This window comes from Heloderma suspectum, chromosome 13 (assembly GCF_057233095.1).
Source record: "Heloderma suspectum isolate Gila_16-S chromosome 13, 16-S_ref, whole genome shotgun sequence".
Taxonomy (NCBI): domain Eukaryota; kingdom Metazoa; phylum Chordata; class Lepidosauria; order Squamata; family Helodermatidae; genus Heloderma; species Heloderma suspectum.
The window spans coordinates 668650-691544 of record NC_139470.1 but is presented as its reverse complement, the minus strand read 5'-3'; the positions used below and the strand labels follow the sequence as shown (position 1 = coordinate 691544).

At 60.0% G+C, this 22895-nt stretch overlaps 1 protein-coding gene across 9 annotated transcripts in view; it reads right to left on the bottom strand.

Moving 5' to 3' along the window:
• The window catches only part of TTC28 (tetratricopeptide repeat domain 28), a 151418-nt gene that overhangs the window by 11228 nt on the left and 117295 nt on the right, over window positions 1-22895 (bottom strand). For all 9 annotated transcript variants that reach the window (XM_084819766.1, XM_084819764.1, XM_084819765.1 and 6 more), the window contains 7 exons: window positions 11187-11694; window positions 6358-7699; window positions 5616-6139; window positions 4961-5070; window positions 4664-4793; window positions 4241-4459; window positions 921-1083 (listed from right to left, as the gene is read on the bottom strand). In XM_084819766.1, coding sequence (XP_084675892.1) covers window positions 921-1083; window positions 4241-4459; window positions 4664-4793; window positions 4961-5070; window positions 5616-6139; window positions 6358-7699; window positions 11187-11694 — 2996 coding nt within the window. The remainder of the gene's footprint in view (window positions 1-920; window positions 1084-4240; window positions 4460-4663; window positions 4794-4960; window positions 5071-5615; window positions 6140-6357; window positions 7700-11186; window positions 11695-22895) is intronic.

Below are 22895 nucleotides of genomic sequence, written 5' to 3'. Positions count from 1 at the left end.
TCGAGAGGAGAGCTGGGCTCCACGCTGCCGGGTGGGGTGAGGAGATGCTTCTGCCGGTGACTGAACACCCCCCGCCCAGCCCTTGGTTGACGGGTAGGAGGGCCGAGAAGCGCCCTTCCAAGCGGCCCATTCTCTCTTGAACTTGCAACATCTCTGGACTTGGCTCCAACTATGAGACGGGCTGGGAGGCCTCTCCCTCCCTGCCCAGACTGGCTCTACCGAGCATGCCTCAAAGGAAACTGGCTCAACCCTGGTGACACAGGGAGCAGGCTGCCACCGCCACGGCCACCCATGAGGGCCCTGATCCATGTCCAGTATCCGCGGCAGGGAGTGCGTCGCGCAGGGCCTGCTGAAGAGCTTCCGCAGGAGCGATGGCTTCATGGGACAGGAAGAAAGGCAAGGATAGATGCTGAGCTTCTCCTGCTGACACAGGGAGTTGGGGGCAAAGGCCCTGCCCCAGACAGTGGCAGGACGGAGCCAGCCAAGCACACAGCTGCGCAGCCGGTACTCCAGGCAAGTCGCAACCACCAGGCCAAACACCACGGCTTCTCGGGGAAGGAGCCCATTCAGGGCCTGCCCAGGATGCTTGCCAGCTGCCAGCATCCTCCAAAGCGGCCAGCACCCCAGCTGGCGCGTCTGCTGTTTTGAGGAGCTCCCTTGGCTGGGCTCACGGCCTCAGGGCCTGGCGGCTGCAGCAGGTGCTGCCCCCAGGCATCAGCAGGGCCTCTGGCTGCACCTGCTCCACAGCCACCTGGCCTCCTGCTCGGCACTGCGGCGGCCCAGGGCCAGGCGGGGCTTCCTTCCAGGCCGCAGTCCTCTCTCAGGGTGCCCCCGCCCCACCCACGTCTGCCTCCCCAGCCCCATGCCCCCGCCCCACCCACATCTGCCTCCCCAGCCCCATGCCCCCGCCCGAAGCTCACCGCGTGTAGTAGGAGTCCACACCCAGCGCCTCCCGTGCACTGGAGCTGAGCTGCTCCAGGGCCGAGCTGGTGACTGCCTGGAGGCTTGCACTGCTCTCTTGGATGTCCCCAGAGCAGTCTGATGGGCCATCACCCAGGTAGCATTCGTGGAACTTCAGGATTCCTGGAAGCACAGGGGAGAAGCACCACATCGAAAACCCCGATGGCCAGGAGCACCCCCAGGGGCCGCCTCCCTGCTGACCTGGCCCTGTGGCTGTCTGCTGTGCAGAGAAGCCTCGCCCACAGGCACGGAGAGGGCCAGAGGGAGTGAGCGGCGAGGGAGTGACGCCGGCCAGCCCTTCACAACGCCTGCAGTGCCGACGGGCCAGCCACACACCACAAGGAGGGCACACTGGGAAGAGCCACCTCCCCCTCTTGCTCTCGTCCTAGATCTGGCCAAAGGTCTCAGCCACTGGCACTGAGGGTGGCCACGCCCCCCCCCCCGAGGGCTCCGTGGGGCTCCCGGGTGCGCCAGCCTCTCCTCTCGCATGGAAAGCCTGGCAACATGCTCTGCAAGGGCTTTTATGAGATGCTCAGAAAGCCTGAGCCTCTGCAAGTCACAGCCCAGATGTATTCCACTCCGGCAATGCAAGTCTCCTAGCAGCTCATAAAAACATCTCTGAGCCACATCCGACTGGACATACATGGGCAGCAAGCAGAAAGAAAAGAGAAAACATGACGGCTCCAAGAGAAGCTTCCCTGTCTGGCCAGCACGTCTTGTCCTACCGAAAGCAGACCACGAAAGGTGCCCCGGCCAGGGTGGAGGCCAGGAGGAGAGGGCAAGCCCCACTGCAGCCGCTGGGGCAGGAAGCCTCTTCCTACACAGGCCACAGCTTGCGTCCTCTCGGTCCTGCTAATCCGGAGCCTCCTGCCTTGTGACGGCTGCAGAACCAAAAGGGCCCCACCAGAAAAGCAGAGGAGAGTCGGTGGGTAAGGGGGGACAGAGGCCCTCAGCACCACCGCTGCCCCCCCCAGCATCTGTCTGCATTGGGAGGGCACAGGAGGCAGCTGCCGACCCAGCACCACGCTGGCCAGAGGAGAAGGGCCCAGACCTTTGCGCGCTAGTTGTGGGTCCATTACATCTCCCAAGAAACTGTCCAAAGGCAAGGAGAAGAGGGTACAAAAATAAACAGAACAGTGCCACAGGGGAGGGGAGAAAATGTCGGTAGCTGGGTCTGAAGGGTGAGCCGCAGTGGATGCCAGAACGCTCAGACTGCCCCAAGCTCTGCAGGCATCTTCCCAACAGGGTGAATGGGCAACAAAAGTGTGGATGAACGCCAAATCCAAACAGATGCACATTTGGGGCCTAAAGATCCTAATTCCACCTATGCATGGATGGCTCTGAAGTAGCTGCAATCACCCAGGGAAGAAGCTCACTGAAAGCAACTTGGCGTACAGCGGCCAAAGAAAAGCAGATTCAGTTGATGCTGACCCACCCCCGGAAGGCATCTCACAAGCAAACAGTGGAAGGGGAAGACGAGGCGCTGTCGTGCCACTCTGTAGGCCTCCTCCAACCCTCTTCTGCCCTACACCCTTTGCCATGGCATGGGCAGTTCTGCTCACCTCACTGCAAAGCTGCAGAGGGTCCAGACAAGCCACATGACCCCAGGGCTGGAGTGAAGCCTTCCCTATGGAGGTGGGGGCTTTTTCGTGCGGTCCGGATCAGAAGTGCCCAAAGCCCGCGCTTTCTCCCACCGAGTGCAGAAAGCAGCCTGCATGATCCTGCAGCATCTCCACCCCAAAGCAGGCTGCCCTAAGGCCACGTTCTTGCTCTCCATCCACAAGGGAGGGAGGGGAGGGGAGGGGAGGGGAGGGGAGGGGAGGGATCGTGACCCTTGAGCTCCTTCGTTGCAAGGGTTCAGTTGTGCGCTGCCTTTACGAGATGAGGGAGGGCAGCTGCCTCCGCAGCGGGAGCCTCCTCCACATGCGCACCCCAGTGCTCCGGCATGCGGCAAGGCCGCTCGGAGGACCCCAAGGACGGAGACGCGTCAAGGACATCGGGTGACGGAGCCGGGCCCGGGGTGCTCCTGGGCAGATCCCGGGGATGGAATCTCACCAGCTGCCGCTGGCCTCTTCCCCGCCTGGACAAGCGGCGTGGCCGAGGGCTGGGCTCCAGCACTGTTGCCCTGACAGGCGCTCCCGGGCCAAGGCAGCGCCCCGGCCTTGCTCCAGACCCAGCTCCCACCCCACTCCTGACGCAGCAGGCGGCCAGCAGGGCAGCCCATGCCTCTCCCCGAGGCCCCGCACTCTGCAGATCTGCCTCAGAGCCCACGGGGAGTGGCAGGGGAGCCTGCACGGCCCTGCCAAGGTCCCCGGCGCCCAGGGCAGAATCAGAGCAGGGCTGCACCGCAGCGTCCTGCCCTGCGCTAGAGGCGAGACTCGCCCCACCTGGGCCGGACCCCCCGGCCCAGCAAAGCAAGGAGAGGAGATCCCCCGTGAGCAGTGGCCGCCTAACACACGCAGCATAGCGCAAATGTTTGTGTGTGAAGTGCAAAATGTTATCCAGGTAAGTCAGAGTCCCCGGTGTGGGTGTGAAAGGTGGGAGGGGCCGGTGAGAGGTAATTCGGAGGCACTTCAAAGGAGATAATGGATAGCACGAGGGTGGGGCAGGGTGGAGGGGTTCAGGGAATGCACACCTGGTGAGCGAGGTTTGGGCTGAGGGGTTTAGAAGGGGCAGGTACGTCACTTAGGAGTAAGTATAGGATGATGGAAAAGTAACCTATATAACTCTTCTTGCATTTAATCAAATGTTAGTTGTTTTATTACATATATAATCCCACGTCTTGGTTTGATTTAGTAACACTACCAAATAGAACCGCCCATTTTTCTGCCACGACACCTGTCTTGGTTAAAGGAAACCAGTTAACCTATTCGGTGCCCTCTTGACACAAAGAAGAAGGGCTGAAGCTCTGGGATTTAGTGAGGACAACTGGCCAAAGCAGAGGCAGGGGTCCCGGGGTTTTTTTCACTTTCAGCAGGTGAGGGAGAACAACCCGGAGCAGGGAGGTCACAGGCCTCCTCCTCCTCACCGTGCCCCTCCCCACCTTGGCCTCATGCATGCATCCTGCCTAGAAAGCCAGCAAGGTGCGGACAGCTCTGCCCCCCTCCCCATCCAACATGGAGCAGCCCCCAGGCCAACAGAGCCCCGCCCCCTCCACCCCACCCCCGAAGAGGCTCCATCCCCGTGGGGACACCCCTTCCTCCCTGCCTGCCCGAAGGAGGCAGTGCTCCTTGGCGTGGAGGTGGGGCACGGATTCCCCGGAGGCCTCCCACAGACCTACCCGCCCCTGGAGCCAGCAGCCAGCTGTAGAGGTGTCCCGCAGCCAGCGAGTAGTAGAGGACCAGGCCCCGCTGGCCGCTCACTGCCTCCAGCACCTGATCGACCGTCACGGGGGAGTAGGGGTCTGCGTCTTGCTGCCCCGTTTGGCGCTCCACCAGCAGGTCGGCAAAGGCTCTTGTGCGGCCCCGCTCAGCCACCGCCAGCGCCTCATCGTGGTGCCCTACCGGGAAGGGGCATGGTGTGTGAGGGCTGTGCGGCAGGCTGTGGCATGCAAAGCGAACCCGCCTGTGGCAGATGCCTCCACCCAGGGGAAGGGGAGGCCCCGTGCGTCTGCCGCGCCACAGAGCACGCCCTCGGCACTCCCCGCGCCAGCCAGGCCAGGGCAGATCGTGGCTAACAGCCCCCTCGGCCGGCCCTTGCTTACCCAAGCTCACCAGCACCCGCTGCAGGGCCTGGTAGGAGGAGGTCTGCAGATCGAAGAGTGAGAGCTTGTAGTCGGTGCTGAGCCGCACCTCATGCCGGATGGCCTCAAAGAGGGCCGATGCCCGGTAGAGCTGTGGGAGGGGAGAGGGCCATCAGTCCGGCCTCTCTGGGGGTCCGGGAGCCCAGAGGTGGGTGAGGCGCGCAGGAGCGTGGCTAACGGGCTGTGCAGGAAGGCCCGCTTGGCGTGGCTCAGCCATGGGGACCCAACGCCTTCTGCTGCCCAGCCACCGTTGCTTACCTGATGCTGAGCCTCCTCCAGGTTCCCGCTAGCCCAAAGCGAAAGGCCCAAGCCATGCCGGATCCGAGCTTCGTCCTCTCGGCGTCCCAGCTGCTCCGCCAGCCTCAGCCCTGCAGGAGCAAGGCAGGGATTGAACAAGCCCCACCACCATTCCGTGGAGGCCGTTCCCAAGGAGGCCGGTGAGCGGGCAAGGGGGTTCTGCTCTTCAGCCCAGAGACATGAGCCCCCTCCGACAGCCTCATTCCCAGCCCGAATCCTGGCCGCCCTCTCCATCAGCCAGAGCCTCCGGTCTCCCACTGCACCTGGCCCTCCCACCTCCACGGCACACGGAGGTCCACGCATACCACCGCCACCCCTTGGCCCAGGGGCCTGGCAGCACCTGCCCCTGGCACGGACAAGGGAGCAGAGCTCCCCCTCTGCTGCTTCTGGGGTGTGGCGAGAGCTGGAGAAGCCATGGGGAGAGCGACTCCTGGCCTTGCAACACAGCATCTGGCCTGGATCCCCCCAGGGGTCCACGTGGGCTTGGGATGCAGCCAGGCAGCTCCGCCCGTCCCCGAGGTCACTCCGCCCCAGCTACTTTCCAGTGTGCAAAGCGGGCGGCTGCTGTGCCTGGCCTGGCCAGCGGTGGCTGTTCTCCTGGGGCCGGGCCACTCACCCTCCTGCAGGTACATCACTGCCTGGGCATAGTTCTGCAGGGCGTGGTGCGTCCTGCCCAGGCTGCTGTAGGAGGCCGTCTTGGCCACCAGGTCATTCATCTGGGCCGCAATGCTCAGGTGCTGCTCCTGGTAGACCACGGCCCTCTCGTAGGTGCCCAGCGACTCGTAGGTCAAGCCCAGGTTGCCATAGGCCCGGCCTTGGCAGGCAGGGCTCTTGGTCTCCTCCGCGATCTGGAGGTCCAGCTGGTGGTACTGGAGGGCCGTATTGTACTCGGCCATCTGCTGGTAGACGTTGCCCAGGCCACAGGCTGCGCTCCCCTCCAGGGCCCGGTCCTTCATCTCCCGGGCGATGGCCAGCTGGCGCTCCAGGCAGGAGATGGCTTGCTCGTAATTGCCCAGCTGGCTGTGCAGGGTGCCCAGCTCCCCGTAGGCCTGGGCTTTGTCGGAGGCCTCCCCCAGCTCATGGGCCACCACCAGCCGCTTCTCGAAGCAGACCAGGGCTTGCTGCAGGCTTCCTGTGGCCCTGTGGAGGACACAGCCAGCATGGGAAGGGTGCTGCCCAGCAGGCTTGTGGGCCGGCTCCTGAGGCGGGATGCCTCCTGTGGGCTGTTTGGCCCAAGGGGGGCAGCAGAGACCAGAGAGCGTCCTTGCTCCACCGCTGCCCCTGCCCACGGCGCCCCCTCTTCTCCTCCAGCCTGCCACGCACCAGCCCCCTCCCCAGCCCCTCCGAGGGCCCCTCACCTGTGCCCGTTGCCCAGGCCCCGGTAAGCTTTCGCCTGGTCCTGTGTGCGGCTCAAGCTCTGTGCGACCGACAGGTACTGCTCATAATACTTGATGGCTTCCTCGAAGTCCCCCAGTGCCTCGTAGCAGTCACCCAGGTTCCCGAATGCCCGGCCACGGTCCAGCACGGCCTCGCTCCCGCTCAGCTGCTGCAGCGTGGCCAGCTGCTGCTCGAAGTAGCCGATGGCCTCTTCCATGGCACTCATGTTCATCTTGGTGATGCCCATGTTGCCATAGACCTGGGCCTCGATGCCAGCGTCCGCCAGCCGCTGGCCCAGCTCCAGCTGCTCTTCGTAGCACTTGAAGGCCATGGTGTACTTGCCCAGCGCCATGTAGACGGCAGCCAGGTGCCCGTGGGCCCGGCACTCGCCCAGCGCTTCGCCCAGCTCTTGGTACACCTCCAGCTCCTGCGTGTGGTAGCCCAGCGCCTTGTCGCACTTCTGCGCCATGCGGTGGGCCGAGCCCAGGGCGGCATAGGCGCTGGCCTCCAGCTTCCGGTCCGCCACCTGGTGGGCCAAGCTCAGCTGCTGCTCATAGCACTTGATGGCCCCACCCACGTCCTTCTGGCAGACAGCGATGTCTCCCAGGTTGCCCAGGGCCCGGAACTTGGCCTGGGAGTTGCCAAGGGACTGCGCCAGCGACAGGAGGTACTTCTGGCACTCCTCGGCCTTGCCAAAGCTGCCCAGGGCCTTGAAGGCCAAGCCCAAGTTGCAGAAGGCCTTGGCTTGGCTCAGCTTGTCATGCAGGTCCTTGGCCAGGGCCAGGTCCTGCTCGTAGTACTTCACGGCCTCCTCGTAGTTGCCCAAGCAGTAGTGGGCGTAGCCCAGGTTGTGGCAGACCTTGCCTTCGCCCTCCATGTCCTGCAGCTCAGGGGACAACTGCAAATACTGCTCGTAGTAGGGGGCCGCCTGGGCAAACTCCCCCCGGGAGCAGTGGAAGCTGCCCAGGTTGCCCAGGGCCCGCGCCTCGCTCTGAATGTCCCGCAGCTCCCGGGCAATGTGGAGGTGGTTCTGGTAGTGCTGCAGGGCCCGGTCGTGGGCGCCCAGCGCCTGGTATGCCACAGCCAGGTTGCCGTGGGTGGAGGCTTGTGAGGCCCGGTCGTTCACCTCCATCGAGATCTGCAGCTCCTGTCGGTGGTACTTGACCGCCTGGTCGAACATGCCCAGGGCGTGGTAAGCATTGCCCATGTTGCCGTAGGAGCGGCCCTGGGCGGCGTAGTCATTCAGCTCCTGTGCGATCGACAGGTGCGCCTTGTGCAGCTCCAGCGCCGCCTCGTAGTCCCCCTTCATCTGGTGGATGATCCCTGCCGGGAAGGAGCGGGGGGGTCAGCGGCAAGCTCCTCCCCCTCAGCTCAGAGGCCAGCAGATGGGCCGCCGGCGGAGGCCAGCTGGAGCCACATGCCGTGCCCGAGACGGACACTGCAAAGGGGCCTGAAGGAACAGCAGCAGGTTGCCCAGGCGAGACAACTCCTGCCCTCTCCCAGAAATGTCAGCACAGCCGAAGGGCGGCCTCTCTCCCAGCGAGGGGGTGCTGCCCCTAGCAGCGGCAGCGGCTGGGAGATGGCCAGCTGGCAGTGCAGGGGGGAATTCCTCTGGGGGGGGAATATGGCTCTGCACCCAACATGTGCTTGTGCTCTTACACCGCTGAGACAATGAGGAGGCTATGCAAAGCAGAGAGAGGAGGGAGACAGCCTGGCTCTGCACAAGGGAAGGGGCAGGAGGAAACGCTCAGGGTGCCGGGGGCAGCAGCGGTGGCAACATAAAGCTGGAGAGCCCTCCGGGAAGTAACCGGACCACGAGCAGGTCAGGCTGGCAACGGGATGCACACAGGCCATGTCAGCCAATCGGGGCGGCATGCCTGGGACAGCAAAGGTGTCCTTTATTCCAAGCTGCCAGCCTGGACTCAGCACTGTGCACCTTGCCTGGAGCCTTGGAAGGGCTGGAGCGGAGCAGAGGAGCGGCTGGGAAGCAACCCGCAGGCAGGTGTAACTGCAACGCTTCATGAACTCCGGCGACACGCTGAGGTGTCTGCGGCCTGGAGTGCAGTTCGGGAGCCCAGGACACCGTTTCTCTTCCCCGCCCACCTTTGGCCCTGCTGTCGCTGTGTCCAAGTCCCTCACAGGCACCGAGGGGCGCTGGTACTGGGCACATCGAGGCCAGAATGGCTCCTTGCCAGAGGCCGGCCTGCTGCTTCCAGGGGCCCCCTGTGCGTGGGCCTTGGAGCGACACGTCGCCCCACAGAGAGGCCACCTGCGGAGTGCAAACAGAGCTCACGCACCCCTCACACCCGCCCTGCCCCGGCACCTTTGCAGTTATTTTGGGATTGGGAAGGATCTCTAGGGCAACAGGCGCAGCCCTGCGTGCCCCCTTCCATGGGCAAAGGGGGGAGGAGGAAGCCCTGAGCCCTGTGGCTCCCTGAGGGGCAGCCCTGGGCCTCTGCGCCGGGCCCCCTGCAGCCCCTCACCTCCTCAGATCACTCTGTGGCCACCCACCAGCCTGGCCCTGAGCGGGCCAAGTGCCGGCGGCTGCCCACCTCCCCGCTGCAGCCCAGCCCCGGCCTCCGTGGCCCGAGCACGTCCCCTCTGCTGCAGCAGCCTGCCACCCGCGTTTGCTGGGGCCTGGGCTCCGCACTCATGGAAGGAGCAGTGGCGGCGCTCTGCTGTCTCGGTGTAGGCGGAATGGCCCCTTGGGCGCCACCCATGGCTGCGGCGTGGCCTGACGGGCACCGTCGATTCAAGGCAACCGAGTCTTGGCTCCCGCACTGCCCCAGGCGTGTGTGTTAGAGGGGAAGGGGTGGCCCACTTCTCTCGGAGGAACGCAGCTCGGATGGAGAGCGGCTACAGCGCTGGGCAACGTCCGAGAAACTGAGCCAGCAAGGGGGCTAGGCTGACCCTGAAAGGCACCTCCAGGAAGGCTGCCGCCGCCTGAGGGGTCCCGTACCAGAGGCGACTTCGGCAACACTGCCGACCCAAGGAAGCCACAGCGCGGGAGGCGCGTGTGCGCAGCGATCCCAATGCATCCGGGGGGGCTGTGCTGCAGCACACGACAGGGTGCTGGGGGCAAACCTGTCCTGCAGGAAGGCTACAGGAACAGCTCCACGGGAAGCAATCTGTGCAAGCAGAAACAAGCGGCGGGGAGCTCCAGCTATGGAGGGGACTGGAACTCACCCGAGCTTCCGTTCTGCCCCAGAGGCAGCTGTGTGTGTGGGTGTGTGTTGGGGGGGGGGGGGTCAGAGTAAATTCTGCGAGACACCTGCCCCCCCCCACACGTCAAGGATTTCTGGGGGAGCCAAATGGGCTATGTCCAGAGAGCCCTTCGGTGTGCACAGTCAGGAAGGGAGAAGCCCCACCTGAGGGGGGCTCATGGAAGGCCCAAGCCAGAAGAACCAGCCCTGGCCGCAGGGCTCCGCTGATCACTCATCCCCACCCCCACCCCCGATGAGCTGCGACGCGTATGAGAAACAGGGAGGCCCTCGGGTGCCAACAAGGACTGTGGGGCTGGGTTGCGCTCTTGTCCCCGCAGCTGCCCCTTATCTCCTCTGTTCAGCTCAGGGAAACTCAGCATTGGAAGAAATTAAGCAATTCATCAAGCCAATTTCAACTGCCTGACACTGATAACATCAGGCCACAGTTAGCGCCTGAGAATGAGCCCGGTGCCAACCGGAAGCTGCAAGCAGGCGCTCCTTCAAAGTGTGCTGGCGCCGCCTGCCGTTCTGGAACCCCACAGGCTGCCATCGCGGGCCCCGGGGCCCCATGGAACAAGTCTGGGCACGGGAGCAGGCCTGCGCCGCGAGATCTGGCCTCGTCTCAGGGGTGTGAAGGACTTTTGTGCAGCCAACCAACGAGCCAACTAGACAACGCCTCCTGCCACAAGCTCCTGGTTTCCCCCCCGCCGAGCAGGACGCGTGGATGTGCCGACCCCAACCCCCGACTCTCCACATCACTGTCTTCACAACTTGGCCTTCCCTCAGCTCTGCACCGAGACAGCACCCCCCCTTGCCCCGACACGTCCGCACAAGGAGCGGGTGCAGGAGGAACGAGCCCTGGAGCAGCCTGCCAAGCGAGAGGCCATGAGCCCTGCATGCGTGCAGGGTGGGTCTCGGCTGAACACACTGAGTGGCAGAGATGCTAAGCACAGGTCTCCCTGCATGGACGTTCCCTCAGCAGGCATAGCAGCCCCCGGAGACACCCCCCCCCCCCACTGGACATGTTGTGAGAAAGAGGGGGGCCAGGACTTGGGAGCCCATGCAGCCGACTCATCAGTGACCCGGCGCCCCTCCGCCTGCTGGGGTTTCCTCGCGTCAGCCACATGGGGCAGACAGAAAGCCACGTGCAGAGCCAGAGCCAGAGCCTGAGAGAGCAGGGGGCAGGCTGGCCTTCTGCATTGTCAGCTCAGGCTCTCCTCTGTGTCACCCCAGCCTTAAGCCCCGAGCCCCTTCCACAGAAACATCTCGAGTGGACCAGGCTGGAAGCACCCATCTCCTCTGGGCTGGCCAGTGTGGAGCTCCTGCGTGCCTTCAGCAGAGGGGTGCAGCGGAAAAGGCTGCCCTGGGCACTGCTCCGAGGTCCCGAGACAAGCCAGCCCAGCGGCTCTCGCCCCGCCCGAGCTGTCGCTCACCCTGTGGTTTGCTGAAGAAGAGCAGCAGAGAGCCTCTCCTGCTGCGCCGCGTAGGCTGCCCCTCGCCTCCCTCCTGCGCCGCTGGCTTCTCCCACAGCCTCTCAGCCTGGCTGGGCGGGGGGCTGAGCAGGAGGCGCACGCTAGGCAGAGCAGGCCACCCACCCCACTCCTTACCTAGGTTGGAGGAGGCCCGGCCCTCGGCGGCCCGATCCTGCAGGCTCTCAGCGATGCCCAGCTGCTCCTCGTGGTACTGCTTCGCCCTCTCCAGGTCCTGCATGCACCGGGCAGCGTGGCCCAGGCCGGCGTAGGCCCGCATCTCAAAGGACTTCTCCTCCAGCTGCCGGGCCAGCTCCAGGACGTGGTTGTGGTATGACATGGCTTTGTCGAAGTTGCGCCGGTAGTGGTACGCACTGCCCAGGTTGCTGTAAGCCCGGGCCTCCTCCCGCGTGTTGCCCAGTGCCTTGGCGATCCCCAGGTGCTGCTCGTGGCACTGCACGGCATTCTCGAAGTCCCCCATGGCGATGTAGACGGCCCCCATGTTGCCCAGCTCCCGGGCCTCCGAGAGCTCGTCCTTGCCTTGCTTGGCCAAGAGGACACACTGCTTGTGGCTGGCCAAGGCATTGGGGTAGTCGCCGATGGCAGTGTAGACATGGCCCAGGCTGCTGAGGGCAGAGGAGGCCGCCTGCGGGGGGAGACAACACAGCTGGCATCAATGGGGGCTGGCAACGCGCTCCCCCCACCCAAATGACACCTCCCTCCTCCCCACCCACAGAACGCAGGGCCCAGCAGACAGGCCCAAGGGCTGCAGCGCAACGACGGCGTGACACTCACATGGGGGGCGGGGGGGGGGATTCTGACCTCAGGGAAATCCCTGTAAAAGTCGGACGCCCCTGGATCAGGCCTCTGGCTTGGGCAACCAGGGAAACTGGAGGACCAGGGCACACAAAGACAAACGCCACTGCGCCTGGACCAGCCCTAGCCCCCCCGCCCCCGCCCTGACACCTCCATCCCCTCCTGTTATCACGGCAAACAGCGTCTCCAGAGAGGCCAAACAGACACATTGCGATATTTATCCACAAGGTGAATTACAAACCGGCTCCGCTCTGCTTCCTGCCTGCAGGCAGCCTCGGAAGAGTCCTGGGGGTTGCGGCAGACGCTGCCTCCTGCTCTCCCGGGCAGGAGGGAGCTGGCGGGAGGCCATGAGGGCCGCGGCCTCTGACATCACAGGGGTCTCCTACGCAGAGGAGAGCCAGCAGTAGCCACCTCTCAAGCTTGGGGGCGGGGCAGGAGGCAGCCATGCACGGCTTGGCCGCATCCACACACGCCGGCTCGGCAGCCAGAGGACCTGTGGTGAACGTGCCGGCAAGTTCTTGGGCTAAGGACCGAAGATGCTGAGGCAACAGATTCGTCCTTAAAAGCAGCTCATGAAGGGCGGCGCTGGTGATGGGGCCTTCTTGGCTATGTCAGCTCCGGCGCTGGTCAGCTCTCGGCACCAGGTGGAACAACCCTTTTTCAACAGGCCTGGTGACTAGAAAGGTGGGCCTATGTAGTACAGCAAGACAGCTGATGGGTGGCGTATAGGGAATTTTCGATGCTGAACAGGTGCTGGGGGGTTTTATTGATTTTATAATGGTGCGTGGTGTCCTTGAAGCGGTCCTGGGGTCCCCAGCCTCACCTACAGAGCAGCCTCGAGCAAAGTGTCTCCGCAGCTCTCCTGGGAGGGCCCCACTGTTAGAGGAGTCGGGCGCTGAACAGACATGCAGTTGGTGTGGGTGCAGTTGGTGTGGAGAGAGCTCCCGACTGTGCAGGCCCCTGGCCTCCCAGCACAGCAGGAACCCACCTGGGAGGGCCCTTGGCTCAGCTCTCGCCCCGCAGCCAGCTCCTATGCCCCCTCCGCAGCCCCGGCCCGAGCGTGGAGCCACTCCACTCCCCAGCCTCCATGTCTCTCCCTCACCTGGTTCTCACCCTACTCGCTCTACCAGGCCCTGACAAGAGCGCCTCCCTCGTGCGCCAAGTGCCCAACTCGCTGGGCATCTCCAACTACCTGTTCTGCCCCACAAATGGAGAGTTCAATAACGAAGATGCTGGGAGACACTCTTCCTGCTGCCAACTGGCCGGCGGGGGACTAAGCTGCAGAGACCGGCACGCGATGAATGGATGCTGCTCCAACGGCTCCCTTTGGACAGCCCTGCTCCACAAATGCACTCACAAAGCAGGCTCCACAGATCTTCCCTCTGACAGCCTAGACCGCAGCCCAACCGCCCCTTCCCTCTTCGGGGAAGGGGGAGAACGGGAAAGAGTCCGCGGGCCCCTCCCTCTGCAATGCAGCAGGCAGCTTTCCCTGTCAAAGGCACACAAGCAGCTCTCTGGCCCAGACTCCTCTGCTCTGATGTGTCCCGCCACGCCAAGCGCTGAAGGGGGCTGCCTCAGGGCCCGCAGGCAGAGATGCCCCCACACAGAGCTCTTGTGGGGGAGACAAAGGGGGGTCCTGCAACAGCTCAGGGTGCGGGGGGCACTGCAGTCAGAGTCTCAGGGGGCACCCACACACACACTCCCTGCTCGTGGGCTCACTCTCACACTGGAGCACCGGTGTCGGCTGTCTACGGAGCCAGACCGCTGGTCCATGGAGCTCGGTACGGCTGGCGCTGCCCAGGGCTCCGAGGCCAGGCAAGAGCCTTTCCTAGCCTTGCCTGGAGATGCTGCTGGGGGTCAGACCAGGGGCCTTTCGTAGGCAAAGCTGGGCTTCAGCCACCAAACTGCAGCCCTCCCGTTCTAAAGGTGCTGGCACTGCCCTCACCCCTGAGCTAGCTAAGGCCGGACGCTCTGCTGCTGCCGGTCATCCGAACAGCCCCAGGAATCAAGGAGGAACAAGCGCAAGGCCAAACACTGGCGGGGCGCTGCTCCTGCCTCTTCCACACACCCCACCCAGTATTCAATTGCACAGTTCTTCAGGAACATCTCTCCTGTGTAGAAAAATTGCCTGCGCACGGCCTTGGCAGAACGGGGCTTGGCAGAAAGGATATGTGGGGACGGGTGGGGTGAGGCGCAGCTCCACAGGCAGAGGTGGGGGCCCCGCCTGCCAGCCTCCGCCTCTCCTGCCCTTCCCAGCCCAGGGCCGCAAGCCACCAGGCCCCTTCCCACTGCTCTGTAGGAATCTAGCTCTGACAACAGGGAAAAAGCCACATTCTTGCAAGAGGCCGTCTAGATGAGCACGGAAGGGGTAGCAATTAAGATCTTTGCCATCTAATCGCAAATACAGCGGCGCAGGAAAATAAATGGCTACTGATTGCTGCCCTGGGGACCCCGCAGGTGGCAACACATGGTAATTATTTCACACGCTCGGCACGGAAGCCTGACAATGACAGACAGCCCTCCCACCCCCGGCTGCTCTTTCTAAGCCTCTTTGCTCGCCTCCCCCTGAAGAGGATGCTAGAAGAGGGGGCCAAGACCCCTGCCTGCGGGAGGGCCCCGCTCCATGTGGAGCAGCTGCAGCACAAGCCAGTGGAAACGGGGACAAGGGATCCCAGTAGCCCATCTGTCAAGGGACGTGGCCCGGGGTGGTCCTCAAGGAGCTCCTGGCTGTGCCCGCCCGCCTGTCTGCCTCCTGGGATTGCCCAGAGTGGCCGAGGGGCCCCACCTGGCTGTTTCACTGCCGTCTTTACATCGCGAGGAGTGGGAGGGAGGCCTCCTCGCTGCCTGCTCCACCAAACAAAGGGGCATGTCTGCCCTGCTGGAGCACAGGCGTGTCGTCCCTGACCAAGGCAAGGCTCCTGAGGAGCGAGGGGCTGGGCTGGGCTGCTGGAGGCCTCATCCGCACGTGGCTCTCCCATGCGGTCTCCTCTCTCCTCTTCTCTCGCTCCTTATTTTTGCAAGCACACTGCTTCAGGCTCTGGATGCCCAGGACAGGGCATACAGAGACAGATACATGGGAGCAGCCGGCGGGTGCAAGAGCAGGCTCAGTGGCCCTGGGGGGGTCCCAGAACCAGCGGCTCACAGCCAAGGTGAACCCTATCTCTCGGGCACCCTCCTGCCAAATGCTGCTTCGGCAAGGAGAAGGGGCCTGTTTGGGTGTGACCACACCTCTGCCATACATCCGTCCTCCACAGGGGCAACTGCGCCCCCAGCATTGCAGAGGCAACCACTCCCCTACCAAAGGAGCAGTGGTCCCCTGCGGAGCCATCGACCTCAACCGTGCTTGAGCACACATACACGGGGGGGAGGGATGGGAGAGGCCTCAGGGAGCCCATCTAGGGAAGGACTGACAATGCTTTCGCTTCAAGGCGGCACCCATGGGCTCTGCTGAGGCTACTGAGGTGGACGGGAGGAGCTGGGACCAGCTGGCGACCTTGGGAACGTAGAGAGGAAGCTGCCTTATACCGAATCGTACCCTTGGTCCATCTCTCCCACTACTGTCGACACTGACTGGCAGCAGCGGCTCCCCAGCATCCTAGGCAGGATTCCTTCCTCGCTCTGCCTGGAGAAGCGGGGGATTGAACCTGGGACCTTCTGCCTGCTCAGCCTCCTCTGTCCAGAATGAAGCGGGGAGGGGAGGAGGAAGCTTGTCTCCCGCTTTACGGGGGGAGGGGGCAGCTTGCCTCCTGCTATGAAGCCGAGCTGGCTTTTTTTCTATCATGGGAGGGGGGGAAGAAAGCCACCTTCCCCCTCCAGGGCCAGGCCTTTCCAGGCCCCTCGGGCTGGGGCAGGGGCAGGAGGGGCCAAGAGTGTCAGTGGTGGCTGGCTTAGGGACATGCGAACATCAGAAGAGCCCGGATGCTGGGCCAGACCCAGGCCCTTCTAGTCCAGCCTTCTGCTCACACAGTGGCCCACAGGAAAGCCACAAGGAGGGCATGAGTGCAACTGCACCCTCCTACCCATGTTCCCCAGCAACTGGTGTGCACAGGCAGACTGCCTCCGGTACTGGAGGCTTGTTCTCTGCCTTGGCGGTGGGGAGGAAAGGGCAAGCCAAGAAAGCCACCTTGGCACTCAGCACCGTGTGCCTCAGGATCTCTTCCTGAACTGCAAGGCGCCGGTGGGGGGGATGTTTCCTCTTCAAGCCCCTTGGAAATAAGAATAAAAATAATTGGTCTTCTTATACCCACCCTTTTACTCACTAGCTGGTCTGAGAAGCTGAGTAGTCCATCTCCCTCTGATTGAAGGCCTCACTCTTTTCGTTATGATCGCTACCACCACTTCAATGTGTATGCTGCTTTCCCACAGAAACATGCTCAAAGGGGCACAGAGCATCAGTGCACAGTCACAGCCTGGCCCTGGCCTGTAGCCAAGACAAGAGCCTGCCCCCGATGTGAGCTCTGCCTGCCCCGTAGGCTCCGTGGGAAGGAAATGCAACATTTGTCCCAACTGCACAGTACATTTTGAAGTCAACGGGTAAAACATTTTAGGGTAACTTCTAAAACAACATGTGAATTGGCTCACACGTTTTTTAAGGACTGGTAGAGGGGCTGCTCCTTGAGCCCATCAGCGCTTTTGCAGCCCCAAGAGAGGCTCGGGGCAACAGCGGGCGGCCGGGGGGGGGGTGGCCTCAGCAATTTCTTGGGTGCTAGAGGGAGTCAGTCAACCTGGCCCAAACTGAGCAGGGGCTTCAGGGAACAGCTGAGTGCTCCTCCTTAGAGACAAACTAAACATTATGTTAAGCAGCCATTTAAAGGTTTGAAAAGTTCTATTCTGAAGGAAAAGCAGTGGCAAAGATCCTGATTCAGAGCAAGGCCTTGCACAGATGCTTTCCCTTCAAAATAAAAATGACCAGCTTAAGCACGAAAAAGTATGTTCCATGTATTGTGTGCTGAGACGCTGGTGGTCAGCGCTGGTCCAAAATGTGCTTAGGCCTGGCAGGGAGGAAGCAGTCAGGGGGTGGCGTTGGTTCAGGGAACCCAACCCCTTTTCTACCCGCCTGCCTCACAAGGACCCACGAGGGAACGAGTGGATGGCCTGAATTCTTCTGGATGCACCTGCAGAATGTCAATATTTTATGCATGACAAATTGCTCCCCCCTGGTCTTTCGCCAGGCATTTTATACCCCTTTGTGTTCCTGGCTCCTCGAAAAGGATCCACATCCAAATCAGCCCTAATCCCAGCCTCAAGAGACAAGACCCTCCCAGGGATGTCTTTTCAGCTGGAGCAACCGGAGGAGACCAGAAGCAGCTGCCTCTCCTGGACAGGGCAGGAGCTCACCTGCCTCCCACCATGGGGCTGGTTTTCAAGCTGCACCTTCCAGGCACAACAGCACCATTGGCACCAGGAAGCCCTGGCAAAGCTGCCCTGCCCCTGTGGCACCAGATTACACCATGGCCGAAGGGGCCTGGGCAGCTGGCTGCAGCCGCTGCGCTCTGAGCGGCCAAAGGCTGAGGGGCAAGACAGGAAGGGACAGCAGGCTGCGGGACTAGCCTTGGGGCACAACCTCGCCCTTGCTAAGCCTCCTGTCTGATGCTCCTCCAGCAAGAACCTTGGGTCAGCTTCGCCTCCTCCAAGTACCCCAGCCCCCGCCAAACTCCTCTGGAGTGATTCACATCTGACACCAACGTTTGTTTATCCCGGCTACTGACTCAAGCAATGGTTCTGAGTCAGTAAATGCGAAGGGCCCATTTTTCACATAGCAGAGGGACTAAATTAGTGGATCCTTCATGGGAATCTATTCATTATCCAATTTGCCTCTCTGGTCTTTCCCCCCTCGCTTCAAAGCGCCTTTGGGCAAGTCCCTTTTGTCACTGGAGTGGAATGTAAACATGACGCCACTTCAGAAGCACAGGCCATGTCCAATCGCGCCCCCAGGATGGCCGACACCAAGCACACTCAGATGCCAGGTGCCTGTGGAGAAACCTGGGCAGAGACAGCGCCTCTCTCCTCCACACCTGGCTGCTCTGCCTTAACTCGTGTCTCCAACATCAACGGGAGTCCCTGTGCTGGTCAAGGGAGTATTTGGCCTTGCCTAGGAGAACCGTCCTTGAGAACTGTCCTCCAAGTGTATTACACCTAGAGCAAAAATATTCCAAAGGCTCCAGAACCCACAAGGGCTAGAAGCCTCCCTTTAAACGGGTGAATACTGGAGACCCCACTTCCCTGCGATGTAGCCCGTGCGAAGGCCAAGCCCCACCTGCTCAAATGCGCCCCGCCTGCCAACACACACACAAACTCCCAAGCCATTTCCCAGTTCTCCAAAGGACCTGCTGGCTTCAGACCCAACGGTGGGGGTTGCAAACTCAGCCAAAGCTTCTTCAACAAGTCCTCGAATGTTACCAGATAGGAGGGCTGCACGTGGCAAGGCAAAATAGGAGATGCACCACAGCTCTCCAGAAAAGCCACCCAAGAGGAAGAAAATAAATGGCCTGCCTCTCATGCCCAGAAAATGGCTGGCAGGAGTGGCAAAGCAGAGCACTCCAGAAGAACATGCTCCAGGGTGTCCTACCCCACAGCATCAAGGGTGCCAACTGCTTGCCCCAAGGGCGATCAGCCGACCGTGTGGGCCCCTGCCCGGCTCAAGCCACCCCAAGGAGCAAGAGGGGGCTCTGCCACTCCAAGTGGGGCACATATGTGTGTGGGGGGGTCCCTCTGTGGCAGCAGCACGGCCATTAGAGCGCTGCCAAACTCTGGGCACCGTTTATCACACTCTGCAGCCTTTCACCCTGATTAATGTTCAACATGATGGCAAGACAATGGAGGGGAGAGACAGGCTCTCCGGTGGGAAGAGAGGAGGCTGAGCTGAAACAAACAGTGCTGCTCTTCCCTTCTGGATTCAGACAGCTCCTCTTCTGGCACAAAGGCAGCCATGTCCAAACTGGACCCCCTCCCCACCTCTACGCAGCATTGCAGCAGCAGGGCCTGCCCAAGGAGCCGCCTGGGGGAAGAGGAGATGGCCGCTGGCTGGCGTCGCCACAGGAGGCTCTGCCGTCTTCCTCATATCCAAACGCGACAGCAGATGCCTTCTGGCTGCCGCAGACATTGGCACTGCTGTGGCTGGGCGAAGGACAGGACAAGGAAATGGGTGGGCAGGAGTGGGGGGTCCAAGCCACTTTGCCTGGCAAGACTCATCCTGGTTAAGTGGAGCGGGGAACAAAAGGGCCTCTGGTGGCAAGGGGGCCCCCAGGCAAGGTTTGCATTGTGTAACTGCGGGAAGTCCAGACGGCATCATCTTCTGCTCGTAACCCTCCTGTGTTTTCCTGCTGTTCCTTCCGCCATTTTCTCACCGAAAAACACTCCATTAAGGAGGGAAAGGTGGACTGGCTGCACAAGGCCTTCTAGCTGCCTTCCTCTGCCCCGAAAGAGGCCAGCTGCCGCTCTCCAGCATGTCCCTCACACAGCTACTGTCCAAAGGCATCCAGGAGCAGCCCAAGGCAGCCTCAGAGTGCCTGCCCCCTGTGCTCGCCTCAATGGCCCAGGCCATTGCCTGAAAGGTTGCCTGCACTCATAAAGCCCACTGACAGGTATCCCTTTCTTCTCATCCATGTGGGAACAAATGATACCGCCAAGCAGAGCTACGAAGAGATCACGTCAGACTTTGAAGCTTTGGGAAGGAAACTCCAGAACTTTGGGGCCCAGATAGTTTTCTCATCCATCCTTCCAGTAGTTAGAAGAGGGATAGAAAGGGAACGAAAAATACTCCGGGTGAATGACTGGCTACAAAGGTGGTGCCGACGAGAGAGATTTGGATTCTGGGACCATGGGCTATACTTCCTGGAAGATGGGCTGTTGGCAAGGGACGGGTTGCACCTCACAAAGGATGGGAAGAATGTGTTTGGCCACAGCATGAAGAACTTCATCAGGAGGGCTTTAAACTGAATCCTATGGGGAAGGGAGATGTAAGGTGGGGGTAACAATGGATGTAGGCTCATGCACTGCAATGGAGAGAACAGCTCTAACAGCACCCAATAATAGTCTTCAGACACATGTAGGAAGAAAGCCAGACTATGAAGCACACGGTTTTCGATGTCTATATACTAATGCCCAGAGTATGGGAAACAAAAAGAACTTGAACTCTTAATACAAGAGGGAAATTATGAGTTGATACGTGTAACTGAGACTTGGTGGGATGACTCTCATGACTGGAATACAGCAATGGAAGGATATAACTTGTTCAAAAAGAACAGAAGGAACAGAAAGGGAGGTGGGGTTGCACTGTATGTGAAAAATACATATCTCCGCACAGAAATACAGGAGGAGGAGCTTGGTAGCCCCATCGAGAGCATCTGGGTTGAAATAAATGGAGCAAAGAATAAAAGGAACCTGGTGGTCGGAGTCTACTACCGGCCACCCAATCAAGGAGAAGACAAGGTTGAAACTTTTGAAAAGCAAATAGCCAGTGTTTTAAGGAAGCATGATGTAGTAGTAATGGGGGACTTCAATTTCCCCGATATTTGTTGGGAGACAAATTCTGCAAAACATGGCCCCTCCAGGAAATTCCTGACTTGTGTGGCGGATCACTTCCTCCTACAGAAAGTAGAGGAAGAAACTAGAGGATCGGCTATCCTTGACTTGATCCTAACCAACAGAGATGACTTAGTGGATCAAGTAGCAGTGACAGGAACTCTGGGGGAAAGCGACCATGTTGTACTTGAGTTCTTGGTTCTAAAGGAAGCAAAAGCCGAGTGTAGCCAAGCGCGTACCCTGGATTTTAGGAAAGCTGATTTTCATAAACTCAGAACAATGATCAGTAAGGTCCCATGGCAAGCGACGCTAACGAGAAAAGGAGTCCAAGATGGGTGGGAAAAAAAGAAACTCTCAAGGCACAATCACAAACAATTCCAACAAGAAGAAAAGGTGGAAGACAACAGAAGAAGCCAATGTGGCTTCACAAAAAGCTTAGGGATGACCTGAAAACAAAAAACGACACATATAGGAAGGGGAAGGAAGGCCAAGCTACAAAGGAAGAGTACAGGCAGATAGCACAGAATTGCAGGGATGGCGTCAGGAAGGCTAAAGCTGAGAATGAGCTGAGGTTAGCAAGGGATGCTAAAAACAACAAAAAGGCTTTCTTCAGCTACGTGCATAGTAAAAGGCAGAGGAAAGAAATGGTGGTTCAGCTATTAAATAAGGATGGCAAAACGATAACAGAGGACAAAGAAAAGGCAGAGGTGCTCAATTCCTACTTTGGCTCCGTCTTCTCCCAAAAGAGGGTCTATGACCCCCCTGGCAAAGGCGAAGTACAGGCTGAAGGGGCAGGATTGCAGCTTGAGATCGACAGGCATATGGTCAAGGAACACCTCATTACTTTGAATGAGTTCAAATCTCCAGGGCCAGATGAACTGCATCCTAGAGTCATAAAGGAACTGGCAGAAGAACTCTCAGAACCGCTGTCTATTCTCTTTGAGAAATCACGGAGGACGGGGGAAGTGCCAGATGACTGGAGGAGGGCTAACGTCCCTATCTTCAAAAAGGGTAAAAAGGAGGAACCTGGGAACTACAGACCAGTCAATCTGACATCAATCCCTGGGAAAATTCTGGAGCAGATCATAAAGGAATCCATCTGGAAGCACCTTGAAAACAATGCAGTGATGACTCGAAGCCAACATGGATTTGTCAAAAACAAGTCCTGCCAGATGAATCTGATCTCATTTTTTGATCAAGTCACCTCCCTTGTGGACCGTGGGAATGCTCTAGACATCATATACCTCGACTTCAGCAAAGCTTTCGACAAAGTGCCCCATGATATCCTGATGAGCAAACGAGCTCAAAGTGGGCTAGATGAAACAACGATCCGGTGGATCCACAGTTGGCTACAGAATCGGACTCCAAGAGTGCTTATCAATGGGACCTTCTCAAACTGGGGAGAGGTAACGAGTGGGGTACCTCAGGGCTCAGTCCTGGGCCCAGTGCTCTTCAACATGTTTATGAATGACTTGGAGGAGGAGGTGCAGGGAATGCTGATCAAATCTGCAGATGACACAAAATTGGGCGGGATAGCTAATAGTTTGGAAGACAGAAACAAAATTCAAAGTGATCTTGATAGACTGGAGCGCTGGGCAGAAAACAACAGAATGACATTTAATGGGGATAAATGCCAAGTTATGCACCTAGGAAAAAGAAACCAAATGCACAGTTACAAGATGGGGGATATGTGGCTCAACCACACTACAAGCGAGAAGGATCTTGGAATTGTTGTCGATCACAAGCTGAATATGAGCCAACAATGCGATGTGGCTGCAAAAAAGGCCAACGCTATTTTGGGCTGCATTCATAGAAGCATAGCTTCCAAATCCCGGGAAGTACTAGTTCCCCTCTACTCAGCACTGCTTAGGCCTCATCTGGAGTACTGTGTCCAGTTCTGGGCAGCACACTTTAAGAAGGATGCAGACAAACTGGAGAGGGTTCAGAGGAGGGCAACAAAGATGATCAGGGGACTGGAAACAAAGTCCTATGAAGAGAGACTGAAAGAACTGGGCATGTTTAGCCTTGAGAAGAGAAGACTGAGGGGAGATATGATAGCACTCTTCAAGTACTTGAAAGGTTGCCACAGAGAAGAACGCCAGGATCTCTTCTTGATCATCCCAGAGTGCAGGACACGGAATAATGGGCTCAAGTTACAGGAAGCCAGATTCCGGCTGAACATCAGGAAAAACTTCCCGACTATAAGACCAATACGACAATGGAACCAATTCCCTGGGGAGGTGGGGGGCTCTCCCACACTGGAGGCCTTTAAGACGAGGCTGGACAGCCATTTGTCAGGGATGCTCTGACTTGGATTCCTGCATTGAGAAGGGGGTTGGACTCAATGGCCTTGTAGGCCCCTTCCAACCCTACTATTCTATGATTCTATGAAAAGCAGGCCTGTAATCGAAGGCATCCAAAGGCCCGCAAGCCGGAGCAGAGATTATGTTGTGGAGCCTCTGTGGTCTCCGCAGCCACCGCAAGACAAACATTCCAGCGCAGCAATGG